This window comes from Mustela putorius, unplaced genomic scaffold (assembly GCF_011764305.1).
Source record: "Mustela putorius furo isolate JIRA1106 unplaced genomic scaffold, ASM1176430v1.1 tig00000228_pilon_pilon_pilon, whole genome shotgun sequence".
In the NCBI taxonomy this organism is placed as follows: Eukaryota; Metazoa; Chordata; class Mammalia; order Carnivora; family Mustelidae; genus Mustela; species Mustela putorius.
The window spans coordinates 6962790-6979136 of NW_025421322.1; the positions used below are offsets into that span (position 1 = coordinate 6962790).

The 16347-nt window shown below is 46.3% G+C and overlaps 1 protein-coding gene across 1 annotated transcript; it reads left to right on the forward strand.

The window, feature by feature from the left end:
* Positions 1 to 315: 315 nt before the first annotated feature.
* On the forward strand, positions 316 to 9212 carry ODF1 (outer dense fiber of sperm tails 1). Its single transcript, XM_004768874.3, has 2 exons — positions 316 to 777; positions 8655 to 9212. The coding sequence occupies exons 1-2, from the start codon at positions 461 to 463 to the stop codon at positions 9085 to 9087; spliced, it is 750 nt and encodes a 249-aa protein (XP_004768931.1). The 5' UTR covers positions 316 to 460; the 3' UTR covers positions 9088 to 9212.
* The last annotated feature ends 7135 nt before the right edge of the window (positions 9213 to 16347 follow it).

Genomic DNA, 16347 nt, shown 5'->3' on the forward strand with positions numbered 1-16347 from the left:
TCCAGTCAAGCTGGAGCTAGAAGGGCAGAGGGAAAGGAGCTAGGCGGCCCCTTCCTTCCTCCATCCCGTGATCTTTGCAGCCCTAGCCAGGCTGAGGTCATACACAAGCCGAGGACGCTGAAGGTCATGGCCATAAATCCCAAAAGCTGTGACTGCTTGAGGGAACCCACCCAACTTCAGGGTGAATGAAATCTCAATATCAGTGTGGTTTTGAGTGCAGCTCTGTAACCCCAAGGTGGGTCTCCGGAGACCAAGACTGGGTGTGGTTCACATGGTAACCAGAAGACTATGTCATAATACATGGTGGGTGGTGAGGTCACAGACCCCCCAGCTTTAAAGCAAGTGGGCCATGTGGGCCTCATTTATTTTTAAAAGAAACTTCTGAGAAGAGCTTAGAACAATTTTTTTCCCCTGAGTGCCATTTCCAAAGGTACTCACGAAACAATAAGGTGTGACTGTAATGGCTGCACTGAGTTGTCTCTTGGACAGCGTTAGAAGGGACATTAAGAAGGTGGACCGGGAGCTGAGGCAGCTGCGATGCATTGACGAGTGCACGCGGTGTCTGTGCGACTTGTACATGCACCCCTACTGTTGCTGCGACCTGCACCCCTACCCGTACTGCCTCTGCTACTCCAAGCGGGCGCGCTCCTGTGGCCTCTGCGATCTCTACCCGTGCTGCCTGTGTGATGTCAAGCTCTACTGCCTGCGACCGTCGCTCAGAAGTTTGGAGAGGAAAGCCATTAGAGCCATAGAGGACGAAAAGAGAGAGCTGGCCAAGTACGATTTTTAGCATCTCCCCATGAAGGCTTAGGAGTCGGGAGGGGGGTTGGGGGGAGGGGGCAGAGCGGTGGCCACTCACAGAAAGATGGGAAGGACTGGGGGTAACGGGTCCAGTCTCAGCCGAGGTTTAAGAAAAGAAGAGTCCATGGGTCGCGGCGGGAATCGAGAGAGTCTCAGAGGACAGTGGAATGATGTTGATGGGCGAGATGGTTGTGGGCTTCTAGCTGGAGTGCCAACGTGATGAATGACGGGGCTCTAATGAGGGGAAGAGAGAGGGGGCGTCGTTAAAAAGCTATTGGAAGGAGCAGACTAAACATTTTTTCTGGTCAGGAGTAAAGTGATTTGAGTATATTTGGGCTTACAGAAATGACTACGGGAGAAGCAATAACAATTGATCAGCTCCTTAATGTTTGCCAGAGGCTTCAAGAACAGGGGAGCAAATTGAGCAATAGAGGCGTTCCCTGGGTTTGGTGGGAAAAGCCACCTCCCATTCCCCGACTCTGGGCTGCCTTCAAATCCATCTGGAGCACGGCCCGCTCCGTCGGCCTCCCCCTCCAGCGGCAGCAAAGGCTGGGCACAGAACTGCAGAACTGAGAGGTGTAGCTTTCAGAGCAGAGCTGAGAGAGCTTTAATCGAATTGGGTAATTTTCAAAGCCACTTTTTACAATTTTGTTTGATTACATTTCCTCTGATGGCCGGAGAAAGCCTTCCATCTCTCACTTTGCACTGCATGCCAGCTGGTCTGGTACAATTGATGAAAACGATGGTTGAAAGCTCTGTCCTCTGGTTAAATTTATTTATGATAATAAATAAATAAGCCATACCCTGGGACACTAGGTATAGAGCAGAATGATGAAGCATTTTTTACATTGATATATTGAATGAAAGAGGCAAGAAAAACTACTTAATATGCTACTGCTTTTAACAAGGTAGGCACAAACGGATGATAGATTTTTTGATTGAAATATACTTGACATATACGATTATATCAATTTAAGGTGTATCATGTGTTTGATACATTTATATAGTATGATGTTTGCCATGGTAGTGATAATTAGCACCTCTCTCATGTTCCATGAGGATCATTTCTTTTTAGTGGTTGGAAAAATTGCACTGTAGTCCCTTACCAATTCTGACGAACATAACACCATATTGTCTAGGTTCCCTATACTGTGCATTACATCTCGAGACTTATTTACTGCTCATTGCAAGTTTCTATCCTTAAATTACATACTTCCTATCCCCATGGTAGATTAATAGATTAGATGGGTAGATAGGTAGGTAGGGAGGTGGGTGGGTGGGTGGATGGATGGAAAAATACAGAGTTTGAGACCAGACACACACTTGAGAGCAGTGACTGGAATATTACACTAGAAAAGGCAACAGAGCAACTATTGTCCAGGTCATCAGTCACCAAAGGTCAGGAATGAGCCTCTCCATAGTTTGGGTGGGCTTATTGCCTCTAAATTCATCTATGCTCAATCTGAAATAGTTTTTATTTTTATACCTCAGAGCATCACGTTACATAAGTTTTGCGTGCTGAGTCAGGGATTCCTTTTCTAATTGGTCTACCGGAAGGGTTACTTGAGAGCAGGCCTGTATCCACGGTCCCTGTGCCTCTGAATCCTTGAATTCCCTCCATCCAAGTCCTTCCAGGTGTTGTCTCCTGGCTGTCCCTCCTCTCCAGACTCTCCAAGAAGAATGCCTCTCTGTTCTTCACCCTCTGGACACTGTCCGCCAGCTCTGGTCCCTATTTCTCAGCATGCAGTGGACACAAAACTCAAGCTTAATTCTCAGCAGTGTGGTTTATACAAGAGATACTGTTTTCTGTGGGTTGTGAGATTTTTCTCCATAATGGATTTTTGCTGATTTTTTTTTCTCTGCCTGAGGCAGTGTATGAAGTTGGTGATGTCTTTACATGAATTCCCCCATCTCTGAACTGATAACTCTGAGTCCATTCTGGAAATGACCTCGGGCTTACTCTCCTGTGTCTCCTCCCAGCTCCCAGCCACTTTCTTCCCATTCATACCACCTTGTGAAGCCGTCCTGTGCTCTCTTTCTGACAGCTTGACATTTCACTATCCAGGAGGGCTTAGTGTCACCTGCAAACTTAAATATTCCATTTTCCTGACCATGGATGAAAATGTTAAACCCTGGTCTAGTCCCAATCCCAGAAGACTCTTACTGTTAACATTTTTTTCTTCTTTTTCCTTATCTCAACCCTAGCCCCCAAAGCATGACTAAATAGATCCAGAAATACCATGTTGATTCAAGTTTTTGGAAACAATCTTGGGTGTGAAACCTTGCCCAAGGCTTTGTGAGTTTAGAAATCATATGCATGTGAATTCTGACCCCTTTAAATGATGTTACCAGCTTGGTGAGGTAGGACAAGCCCTTTTGGATGCCAGTCCGTGTTATCCTGAGGTTCTTCATCCAACAGGAAAGATTCCCTGGTCTGTAGCTGCCACACTCCCACGGAACTGTTTTTCTGTGTGAGAGTCAAACTGTTTCTTTTGATAACTGGTAGGAAGGCTTGGCTGACATATCTGCCCTAAGTTGCATGAACATTTCTGAGCCTATGTTATTTGGCTGATGCACGTGTATGTTTTTAGATGAGGTATAGGTCCAATTCATTGCCACTGTGTACCTAGCAGCCGTTTCAAAAGATATCTTGGCAGGAACTTCTTTAGTCGGGACTCAAGTAAGTACTTCTGTTTTTTAGCTTCTTTGAGATTCTCTTTTCCTCCCCAGACTACACTTTGCGCCTCAAGCACTAGTGGTTCCCCTGATTCCTCCTGCCTCTTCTGGATTTGGAGGGACCGAGGGATGGAGTCTGGTTTCCTTTGTAAGAAGCCAAAGCCACCAGCCTGTCTGAAGTCTGCACGTTCACCACCAGGCTTGGAAGCCTTCCAGATCCTCCCTACAGAAAGCGCCTAAAGGAAAGCCAACTCCACCCTGCGGGGAGGAGTTGATTGTCTAATGAACGGATGCCCCTTCTGACCCTGAGCCCCGACGCCCTAGTCTTTGCAGACAAATGCTTGATTACAGCTGTGCTGTCCGGGTGCGTTGGGGTCAAGCTCACACCCTTTACTAATTAATACCTGGAAACTCAGACTGAGACTGTGCTTCCCTCACTCCCCCAATCACCCTCTATAGTTGGTCTGAATCTCAGTACGATATTCCCTTGAAAATCCCCGCACCGGAGGGACACCATCTTCTGCAAACTTCAAAAATCTGCCCTCTCGTTTGTTTCCTTGTTTTCCTTCAAGCTCTAGGATTAAGGTTTTCACTGACTCACTGGCACTGGGCTTGGTGTGGCTGATGACTGTCAGCCTTGGGGGGGGTGTGTGAAGTGGGGGACTCTAGGAGTCCCTGCCCAGGTCTAAGCCCTCGGGAAATCTCTCCCTCCCTCCAAGCTCTCACCCACAGGGCAGGGCATAACACTCTCACCATCAGCATGCCTGCAGAGGAGGAAGCAAGTGTGGCCCCCTGTTCCTTTCCTAATCCTTTCCTAACCCCAGGTCTGGGAGCCCAGTCCCCCCAGCAGCGCCAGGTCCAGCCTGATAAAGAGACTTACCCTTTATTGAGTGAAAATTAGGCGTGACCTTCCATCTTCATTTGATCCTTGTAGCATCTTGGCTGTCTAGAGATGCTGAAACAGATTCAGGAGCCATGTTCTTGACCTCGAGGAGCTGAGAGAGCCGGGGCTTGAAGCCAGGTTTGCCTGAGTCTGGAATCCATGCGCTTAACCACCTGGTCAGTGGTTCTCAAAGAGTGGGCTCCGGACCAGCATCTCCTGGAACTTGTTAGAAATGCAAGTTTTTGGCTCCTCCCCCTGCCCACTGAATTGGAAACTCTGGGGGGTGGGACGCAGCCAGCTGTGTTCTAACGAGCACCACTGGGAGCTCCGATGCACCTGCGTTTGCTCCTCTGCTCCCGGAATGATACCGCTCAGTATCAAACAGAAGTTGGAAGACAGGGCAGGAAAGGGGAGGAGGAAGAAAAAAAGAAGAGAAAATGAAAGATGAGTTGGAAAGGAAGAATGGAGTTCGTGGGTCTTTGGAAGGGGTCTACCATTAGAAGAAAAGGCAAAGTCCTCCCAGGACTGCTGCAAGAAGACCGGCTCCCCTCTGCTCCTCGGTGTAGATAGGCCTTTTTGACATCTTCATTATTTTATTGAGCACCAGGCTAGACTTCATCCATGTCTTTGTGAAAAAGGCTGACCCTATAGCTCACTGTTGCCCGGGGCAGGGTGCTTCACTTCCAGGAAACATTCCGGAGAACTTGAGCTGCCACAGGGAGGAGAGCTGGCAGCCCAGAGTGGAAGACCCAGACACTGTCGGCCACTCACTCTCCCTCAACGCCTCTGCCAGGCTTCTGCGACGAACTAAGGGGCTGACTGCCCTGCATTTACGTGGTCCAGGTCCAGCCTCATGATCACAATTACAGGAGGGGATCTCCCTTTGCCCAGAACACCGCAGAGCCAAAGGCATTCCCCTGCGGGATGATAGGTACATCGCCAGACGGGAGTCAAGTTGCAAGTTCAGAGTTAGAGCGGATGAGTAAAATACAGCTCCTGCAATTTCTCTGAAACTCACACATCCCCGCTGATAAACCCTGATTGGGAAGTGAAAGGAAGAAGACACCTAACTTGGCCAAGACTTTTAAAGCAATTTCCTGAAGGCTCACATTGGTGAGACCTTTGCGTAGCTGCTGCAGGGGAAAAGGGGCCCGAGTGGGGGGCCGGAGGGAGAGGGGGAACCCAAGCCAAAACAACCACAAGGACAACACACGCAATTGCACTCCGAGACTTAGATGGCTGACGGGAGGAGAAGGATCTGGAAGCTGGCTTTGCCTTGTAGATCTGGCTCCCGGATCCATCTTCTGCAAAGGGCAGGAGGCGTTTGATGGACTCAGTAAGGCAGTCGTGAGGGGCCCTAGCAATCCCGGTTGGGCTCCTTGGCCCCGTTTTGTGAGGCCCAGCCTCCTTCATGTCAAGGTTTGGTGCTTTCGTCCCCAATGGGAAGGTCTGAGCTGAACAGAACTCTCATTCTCAGCCCATGTCCGCACCACGGGAGCTTCTTGAGAGACCCAAGTGCGCTTGTTCTGCTCTCTGTTCCACTCTTGGCTTTGTCTGTTCAGCCTTCCAGGCCCTGGGCCATCCAGAGAGGACACGCGGCATCTTTGGAAGCTATTCTCTGTCTATCCATGGAAGATAGAGTGTGTTTTCTCCTGTTTTGTTCCACAGGATAAAGTGGTGGTTTTTTTTTTGTTTTGTTTTGTTTTTTAAGTCTAGTTCTCTTCCTTTCTCCAGAGTATGGCCTGTGGGTATCCTGGCATACTCCGGGCACGAGAGACATCTGCACCCCGTGCACCCCACGTTCCTTGGAGCTGGAGGTGGAAACGAAGCTGACTGACCATCACAGTCCTCTGGGTGCTCAGCATGGTTGTTTCTGTTGGTCTTTTAGATTATTCCATTTAATCATTTTGTAATTAACTAGCCTCTTAAGAGCCTTGATTTGTAACCTTCGGTCTAAGGGCCCACACTTGTTAAACCAATCATGTTAGAGACCATCAAGTGAAAAATATACATTCAAAGCAGTATGTATAGTATGATTTCATAAGGACACATACCAGAATCTACATATGTATGTAGAAATACACACATGAAGAAAATCTAACATCAAAATGTTACATGCTCTATAGGATTATGGGTTTTGTTTTATTTTTGTTTTTGTTTTTTTACAAAATATTCCATCTTTTTGTTTATCTGTATATTTTCTAAGTTTTCTGCAATGAACTCATATCATTTACATAACAAAAAGAGGAGTATAAACAAAATTCAGCATAACAGGAAAGAATTAAAAAGGTATCTCAAACCAATCATCCAATCACAAAGTTTAGATCTGTCAAACTGGAAGAGGTTCTAGAGATTGTATACTCCAAGGCCTTTCTTTTTTATTTTTTTTAATTATGTCACCTTACAGTACATCATTAGTTTTTGATGTAGTGTTCTATGATTCATTGTTTGTGTATAACACCCAGTGCTGCATGCAAATACTTGCCCTCCTTAATACCCATCACTGGGCCAATGCATCCCCTCACCTGGCACCCTTCTAAAAACCTCAATTTGTTTCTCGGAGTCCACAGTCTTTCATGGTTCATCTCCCCCTCTGATTCTCTCCCTTTCATTTTCCCCTTCCTTCTCCTAATGTCCTCTATGCTTTTCCTTATGTTCCACAAATAAGTGAAATCATATAATTGTCTTTCTCTGCTTATTTCCCTTAGCATAATTCCATCCATTTCCACTCACATTGATGCAAATACTGGGTATTCAGCCTTTCTAATGGCTGAATAAATATTCCATTGTGTATATGGACCACATCTTCTTTATCCATTCATCTCAGCTCCTTCCACGGTTTGGCTATTGTGGACATTGGTGCTATGAACATTGGGGTGCATATGACCCTTCTTTTCACTATGTCTGTATCTTTGGGGTAAATATCCAGTAGTGCAATTGCTGGGTCATAGGATAGCTCTATTTTCAACTTTTTAAGAAACCTCCACTATGTTTTCCAAAGTAGCTGTTCTGACTTGCATTCCTACCAACAGTAAGGCTAAGAGATGCAAGAAGATTTGCCAAGACTGTCTCTTAGAACACAGATTTTTTTTTCCTGTTAAGGAATAATAAGGCCATTTCAGAATATTAGGTTGTCTTTGGAAGGATAGAAAATAGAAAAAAAAAAAAAGGACCCCAAGGAAGGCCAAACCATGTAGGGCTAACCCCAGGCTGTCTAACCTAACCTGTGTGCTAAGCACCATATAAATACTTACCATTCATTCACTTAAACCTCATTACTCTAAAAGTAGGCTACTATTATTGTTCCAATTTTACAGATGAGGAGACTGAGGCACAAAGAAGCTAAGTAACTTATCAACCTAGGAAAGTCACCATTTGAACCTAAAATTCCTGGCTCCAGAACCTATGCTCTTAGACACTTAGCTTTCCTACTTCCTGATATACCACAAGGGCTCAATCAGCGTGGGCTGCTGTGTTATTTTTTTTTTTTTTACAATGAAGGATTCACTCAGGACCAATAAGCAGCGCTATAGGAACCACAAGGACTTCTGTTTGCTGGGGCGCTTTCACCTTGTCATTTGTTGATGGAGACTTCAAGCCCTGTCTGTGGGATGGCCCAGTGGGGTCCCCAGTCTTGTGGGTAGCAGGGCTGGGTTCTGAGGCTGACAGCCATCTTAAGGATGCAGATTTCACACGGTATATTAGTTGGATCCCCTTAAAAAAAGTCTCAAGAGTTTCCATTTAACAGTAGTAATAAAGATCACAGTAACAATTAAGCAAGATTTATAATGGATCAAGGACGGCATTAAGCAAAACTTCCAATTTCATCTAATCTTCCAAAAGCCCTAAGATGTGGGTGCTGTTATTATTTCCATTTTACAGCTGAGGAAACTGAGGCAAGTTTCCACAATTAATAAGAAAAGGACCTGGGACTCAAATGCAAGAGAACGATCTGGAAGGCCAAGCCCCCCATCTGTTGTTCAGAGGTTTATGTGCGGGAGAGTGCGATTTACATGGGAGGGGTCTCATTTTTTACTTTACACAATTCTATAAAGTTTGACTTTTCACAATGACTAGTGTTTAATTTTGCTATTTAAAAAACAAAAACAGAGATGGGGCGCCTTGCTGGCGAAAGCACGTGACTCTTGATCCTGGAGTCCTGAGTTCAAGGCCCAAGTGGGACAGAGGGCTTACTTAAAAAATACTAGTAATAATAAATAGAGATCAAAATACTGTTTCTCAAGCTGTGTCTGAGATCTGCTTCTGAGACCCTCTCCCTTTTTCCCAATTGCAGACTAAGAAGAACGACGAATAGAATCCTGGCCTCCTCTTGCTGTAGCAGTAACATTTTAGGATCAGTCAACGTGTGCGGCTTTGAGCCCGATCAAGTCAAAGTTCGGGTGAAGGACGGCAAGGTGTGTGTGTCCGCGGAGCGGGAGAACAGGTACGACTGCCTCGGCTCCAAGAAGTACAGCTACATGAACATCTGCAAAGAGTTCAGCCTGCCGCCGTGCGTGGACGAGAAGGACGTGACGTACTCCTACGGGCTGGGCAGCTGCGTCAAGATAGAGTCTCCATGCTACCCCTGCACGTCTCCCTGCAACCCCTGCAACCCCTGCAGCCCCTGCAGCCCCTGCAGCCCCTGCAACCCTTGCAACCCCTGCGACCCCTGCAGCCCGTGCTATCCCTGCGGGAGCCGATTTTCCTGTAGAAAGATGATTTTGTAAAGCGTAGGAGCCCATAACTTAGCGGAAAGCCCGTATTCCAGCCAGGCAGCTCTTCCAGTGTTTCTCTTCCTCTTCCCACGGCCCGTGGTACTCAAGTCCCTAGGAAACTGAATACATAACTGCAACCCACCCGCGGCGTGTGAAAGTCTTTTGGCGCAACCCGTTGCGGGATTGCAGCGCGGTTAGTGGGCGTCGCCCGGAACAGGCCACCGGGAACCGAAGGCGAGCCTGGGAGGTCGGGCCCCTCTGTGTCCTCCCCGTACCAGCTACCTCCAACTTCCAGGAAAGATACTGTCTGGGTGGGCATCCCCAGACGCTGTTTCTCCAAGCCATCTGGTGAGTGGGCCTAGCTCGGAAACCCAAGCTGGTAAAGCCGACGTGGAGGCCAGTGGGGTTGGAGGCAAGCACTTTGCAAAGCTACCGCAGTGGGGCGCAATGGGGCACGCGCTCTGCTTGGGAAATGCGCTGGGTCAACGGATCAGAGCGCAAAAGCACGGGAGTGGGTGGGTGGGTAGGTAGGCGTGGAGGGGGAGATGCACGTTCATGGACTTACGGTGCAGTGTCCTTTGACAGCTTTCCGTTTCTCAACATTTCTGTGATTTGGAGAGAATGCCCAGCTCTGGTTCAGACTGCTTTGCAACCTCCTTGTGATTTATTTCAACTGCTTTTATCAAGCCCTGAAACTTCTTGTAGACACAGAAGTTCAGTTCAAAGTTCGTGCATGAAAAACTACAGTTTTCACAACCTGCTAGCATATCACAAATCATCACCTATTTCGCCTGAACGTGGATCCTCCCGGACATTACCCATGAGCCATCCAGGATGGCCAAGACAGAAATAAGAGAAAAGGAAGAAGGACCTGTTGGGAGGGATCAGAATGAGACAAGGGCCAGTTTCCGAGGTGAGTCCTTCCGGGAACATAAAACCTCACGTTAGCAAGGGCTTCTTTCAATGGTCTCAGCTACATGTGGATTAAAGCAGTGATTCTCAGCCTTGACTGCACATGGGAATCACTTGGGGTAGCTTTAAAAATATGGACGCCAAACCATAGGGGGAAAAAATAGAAAAGAGAGCATAAAAAATATTAAAAAGAAAAAGGAAAAACATGCCTTTTATTAAGAAAAGAAAAAATACTCATGCTTGGCTCCCATTTCCAGAGTTTCTTATCTAATAGATTTGAGGTGCAGGCTGGGCATGGAGACTTGAAAATGCCTCCCCAGGTAATTGAAACCTGCAGCTAAGGTTGAGAAACTCTGCTTGGGATCTTAAAGCTCTCCCAGCCTTTTTTCTTTAAAAGCTTCCTTCGAGTTCAGGCTTAAAGAATATTGATGGTGATGGCAGACATATTTTGCTTTCAATTGAGGGAAGTAATGGTCCTCTAATACGGGTGGTGAATAAAAAACACCAAACATCTCAAAAATTTATTATTTAGGATACATATAAATAAGTATGTTTGTGTGTACTAAATTGTACAGTTACACTTACAAGTGCCTTGCCATAACTTGATTTATAAATATTCTAGTTTCTAAGCTACACATTTTGGAAAATGATTTTGAAAAAATTTCACCCCGTGGAATTTTTTCAAATTCCCGCGTGGGTCTCAGACAAACAGAAATCTCTGTCCTCTGGAAAGTGTCATTCCACGCCGCTCCTGGCACCTGTCCAGTGCTTCATTTCCCTACTCACCCACACACCCTCCTGTCAGCCCAGTAATTCGTTCATCCAGTGAGTCTTTATGATTTTTTTTTAAGAGGACAGGGGAGAGTAGTCTGAATTGGGTTATGAGCCCCCCTTGGGCAGGATATGTCACTTTAGCCATTGAACTCACGTTGCTGGCCGTGAGTCTGTTCCAAGCTCCAGCAAAGGAGGCATCAGCTGGGTCCATGGCATCTCCTGCTCCGGCTGCCCTCATGCATAGGGAGCCCCGTAGATTTTATGATTTTAAATGCCAAGTACGGTGCTCTGCAGCAGGGATGGAGAGAAGAAAATACCCCTTTCACAAATGCCTGAAATTAAACTGAAGGAGGGGGAGCGTGGAGGGATTGGGGAAGAAGGGACTGCCAAAGACAATGAACTTACAAGGGCTAAGAGAGGCCAGAGGGGCCTTCCAGAGCTTGGCCTTTGCATGGAATGTGTTGTTGACATCACGGCCTTGCACGATGCCTCAGGGGAAGCCAGTGGCCAGCCCTCAGCTCAAAGCCTGCCCTGCAGTGGGTGGTGGGTTGGTTGTCAGAGTCTGCTTACCACCCTCACAGGGAAAGACTTGTTGTAAAGGCAAATGTGTATGTGCCGAGTAGCTGCTCTGAGCAAAGCGCGGTGCCAGGGGCCATTATGAAGGAGCTGTACTTCTCCAGGACTTCCTCCTAGCCGAGGCCAGACTAACACCCGCGGTGTATTGTCAAGACACTTGACAGTGCGGAATCAAGAACTGAATGGTATGGTGCAGGTGGCAAGTGCCTACCGTTCACAGAGGATGGCTGGAGAGAGATGTAGGCCAGAGGAGTCCGGGCTTGGACGGGGCCCTTGTCTGCATCCTGGAAGGAAGGCAGAAAGCAGGGTTCATTGCATGAACTAACTAGGTTCCTGAGATGGAGGAGAAAGTGGATATGAGGGAGAAGAAGTAATATTTGCTCATCTCAAAATTGCCTTTTACTGTTCAGATGGACCCCTGGGGCTCAGACAGCTCTATGGCTCTGAGTCCAACTGAAACACCCTCCTTCATCCACCAGAGTGGGGAGATGGGAACAGCAGGGAGACTGTGGAGTGGGCAGAGGTGAGAAATTGGCCCAGAGCTAACAGAAAGATGAGGGAGCCTCTGAGCTGCTTTGCTGTCCGCCATGTTACAATGAGAGGACATATTAACATGCCGCCTTCTAATACGCATGCTGGGTAAATATTTCAGAACTAAAGTTGAGATGAAGGTAGTTACACTTCCTAGTGAAAACAGGGTATTTTCTGGAGCCAGAGAGCTGCTTAATAGCGTCATACTTAAGTTTCTCAGGTACAAGATTGAGGGGAATCCATCCCAACTGGTTACTATGTACTGTTTGAGGGATTTTTTTTTTTTTTTAATTTACTTATTTGACAGACGGAGATCACAAGCATGCAGAGAGGCAGGCAGAGAGAGAGGAGGAAGCAGGCTCCCCTCTGAGCAGAGAGCCTGATGCGGGGCTTGATCCCAGGACCCTGGGATCATGACCTGAGCTGAAGGCAGAGCCTTTAACCCACTTAGCTACCCAGGTGCCCTGTGAGAGCTTTCTTTTAAGACTCATGTAGTGTTCTAGAAAATGACGTCAAAGATCCTTAGTTGACTGTTCTTCAGTCGTAAAATAATCTTATTTACAAATTGTTCATATCCCCAGAACTGTTAGAATAAGTAGTTTTTTTTTTTTTGAAAGATTTTATTTATTCGAGAGAGAGGGAAAGACAGACAGACAGAGTGAGAAAGCATGGGAGGGGAGGTCAGAGGAAGAAACAGACTTCCCATTGAGCTGGGAGCCCAATGTGGGACTCAATCCCAGGATTCCAGGATCATGACCTGAGCTGAAGGCAGAAGCTTAACCAACTGAGCCACCCAGGGACCCAGAATAAGTAGTTTTAAATGTCTCAACTTCTCTTCCCTACACATAAAGTCCTTTTCTGTCTCTGTGTCTCTCTGTGTCTGTTTCTCTTTCTCTATCTGCCTTTCTCCCCTACAAATCTATGAGTGTCACAGACTGGAAAAGGTTGGGACAGCACAATTTAGCCTTTTGGCTGAGGAACTTATGCTGAAAATTAAAGTAAAGTTGATACCGAAACCAGAAGACACTGTGGGTTTGTAACCAGAGAGAGGGAGAGATGGTCTGGCTGGGTGACCTAGATGAATTCAAGCAAAGTTTGTAGGGTTGTTGGCATGCATCATAGTAAGTTCTCAACAGACTCTTAGATGAGTCACAGGATTTGTGGAAGATCAACTCACAAGTTACCCTCAGGGAGCAAATGCTTTCCATGCTGACCCAGAAGCACTGCTTTCCAGTCTGCAGCTGTACAATAAGTATTGGTTCCTGTCCCTCAAATTATAAAACAATAATGAAATATATCACTGCTTAGGCCTTTGGATCCTGATGAATGTCTACAAATTTGACAATTAGACTAAGTACTCTTCTCCCTAACCATTGTCAAGTTCTGGTACCGGTATTAGTCACACAGAGGTCAGCATACCTGGTGGATATAGCACTATGCCTTGAAGGCTCATAAACCTGGCTTTTGACAGGTGATGAAGCCCATTATTCCAAGGTCTTGGGTGTGTTTCAGAAAACATGTCTGTGACAGGAAGGCTCCTAGAACTGGGATGCCAAAAGGGTGTTTGAAATCCAGCATCCACTGTTCCTGAGGCAACTGGCCCAGCAGTTAGAACCTCTTCCAGGTTGTCTTTCTCTTTTTGCACAATACAGAGCTCCCCCAGAGGCATGAACATAACCTGGCCTGGTTGGAATAACTTCTGCTCTGGGTAGAATGGGGACCACTAAGCATTGGAGTTCCTGGAATTACCAGTCTGGAAGGTTCTGGGGAAAGATAGCCCTTCTCTTCAACTCAAACTTCAGTGATAACTGTACTTGCACAAACCAAGGAAAATGGTCTGGTTTGTCTAGTTTTTACACTCATGAATTCATAAGTTAGAAACTCAGACAGGTCATGGCTGGAATCTTCTGGAGGCTGCTTCACTCACTATCTGGTACCTGGGCTGGGATGACTCCAGGGTTGGTCATCTGGTCATCTGGTGATTTTAGATGAAAAAAATCTTACAGTGGTATAGAAAATGTCATTATTATACATGTAAACAACTGCTCTTATCGAAAGCAATACAACAATATTAAAGCATAATATGTCGCATTAAAAATATTTCCACTCATGGAACATTTGAAATTAATACTGCATTAGAAAATTCTAGGAATATGGTCACCATGCCTGTGAAAACAACTACAGTCAAACACAAACAAGTTTTGTTTGCTATTTCTTCCCCATATGTTTGTAGTTACTAAAACCATTTGAATCGAAAATGGATCAAGGCTTAGTGCTGCTTCTATAAATACAATGAGTATATATTCCAGATTTTCCAGGACAGCCCAGATTCCAAATGACTGTGTCCTGGTTTGGGGATGGAGGGGTGTGGGCCATGCATCTGGCCTGTGTATGGTCAGAGTCTCCTGACTGAGGTGTGAAAGGGCTGGGACAGATCATTCAGGTAACAGCAACAGAGTGAAAGGGCACAACAGCAAAAAAAAAAAAAGTATTTGAGCCAAACTGGCACCCCTTGAAGAAGCTTTCAAAGGCGGTAGGAATGCCTGAGACCAGCATGTGTCTGGGCAAAACAACTTGATGACAGATTAAGCAACTGTTTTGGAAGAGGAAGTTGGTTTTCCTGAGACAGCAGCTTAGTCACCTTCCGGTATTTTCAGGATCAAATATTTTCAGCCTTCAGGGCCTGGCCAGGGGCTTCCAAGGCGGATCCATCTCCTTGGAAAGGGTAGGTTCTGGAAGAGTAGGTCCATGGGGTCCATCATTCCATCTTTGTGTGAACACACACAAGGACACGCTCTGTGCCCAGCAGCCTAAGAGAAGCAAGCCAGGATGCAGAAATGGTCCACACCCAAATCTTCATCTTTGAGGAGTTTTCATTCCAGTGGTAAGTTATAATTACACCTTATCAGGGATTCCTATGGAGACAGAACCAAGCCCACTGAGGGGCACACAGAGGACAGAGCCACCAGCTGTAGGATAGCTGGGGTGACTCAAGTGGGCCACTGGGTCTCACACAACCCTTTCGAAGTCCTTTTTCCCTCACTGGATGAATGAGAGGACTAAGAATTGTTCCTACTGGGTTTGTGTGAATTTTTCTGAGGAGCCCCCTTATCCTTCCAAGCTCTTTTTGCTGTTTTCCCTATTTCCTGCCCTTCAGGGAACTGTCAGAATCCAGGCAGGAAACCCAGTTGAACCTCAGCTGGGATTTTTTTAAAGACCTAAGTAATGTTGATGCCTACAGTAATTACCAGCAGAGGGAAGCTGCCCTCAACCTGACCTGCAGAGGCAGGGAAGGAAAGAGATCATTGATGTCCAGTGACATCTGGAGCCCTGGATAGGGGACCACAGAAGGGGACAGCTGCTGCCAAAAGGACTGCCCAGCAGGTGGGACGTGAGAGAAATAAAAACTCACCTCTCTGTCCTCCCGATTTCCAGTTGCCTGAGAGCTCTTCCCATTGGCCAACCACAGTGGGAGACTGGAAGGCGAGGGAGCCTGGGGATGTGGTCCAATGAGGTTAGCCACCCAGGGCTTACAACAAAACAGAGAAGACCGTAATATGAAACTTTAAGATGAATGGAAAATGACCAACACCCTGTTCTTTTTTCTTTCCTCCTTACCTGCTTACCCACAGGACATCATGCCCGGCCTTGAGGAAAGAGGGATCTACAAGGCAGACCTGGCTCTTCATTTTATGGAGCTGATAGTCTAGGAGAGAGACAAATATGGAGCATACAAATAAAGGGATACAGGAATGAGATGGATGAGCTCAGGGAAACAACACTGGGGTCTGGTCTTGATTCTCCAAAGTTGACCACATAGCTCCTTGCTCCTAGAATTACAGTGTCTGAAGACACCCCATGAAAACTCTTGACTTAGAGATCCTAGAAAGCCCATATGATGAACCACTCAGAATTCATAGGCAAAATGCTTCTTGGCTGCAGAGTCACTATCCCCCAAGTCCTCTGTTATTCTTCAGCATTTCTACTCCTTTTGCTTAAACTTACTCACTCTTCCTTAGTATGTAACAGAAAAGAAATTCAGGAGGATGTTTTTTAACGTCGGGATTGTGGAAAACAAACAGAGCGAGATAGGGTTCCCAGTGCACAGAGAAGGAAACCATCAACAAAGCAACAAGGCAACCTACTGAACAAGAGAAGATACTTACAAATGATATAGCCAGTAAGGAATTAATATCCAATATAAAGAACTTATACAACTCAAAACAAACAAACAAAAATGAGCAATCTGATTAAAAACTGGGCAGAGGACCTGAATAAACATTTTTGCAAAGAAAACATATAGATACCCAAAAGACAATGAAAAGATGCTCACCATTGCTAATCATCAAGGAAATGCAAATCAAAACCACAATGAGCTGTCACCTCACACCCATTGGGATGGCTAGTGTCAAAAAGATGAGAAATAGGTATTGGCAAGGATATAAAGAAAATGGGAAACCTTGTGCACTGTTGGTGGGA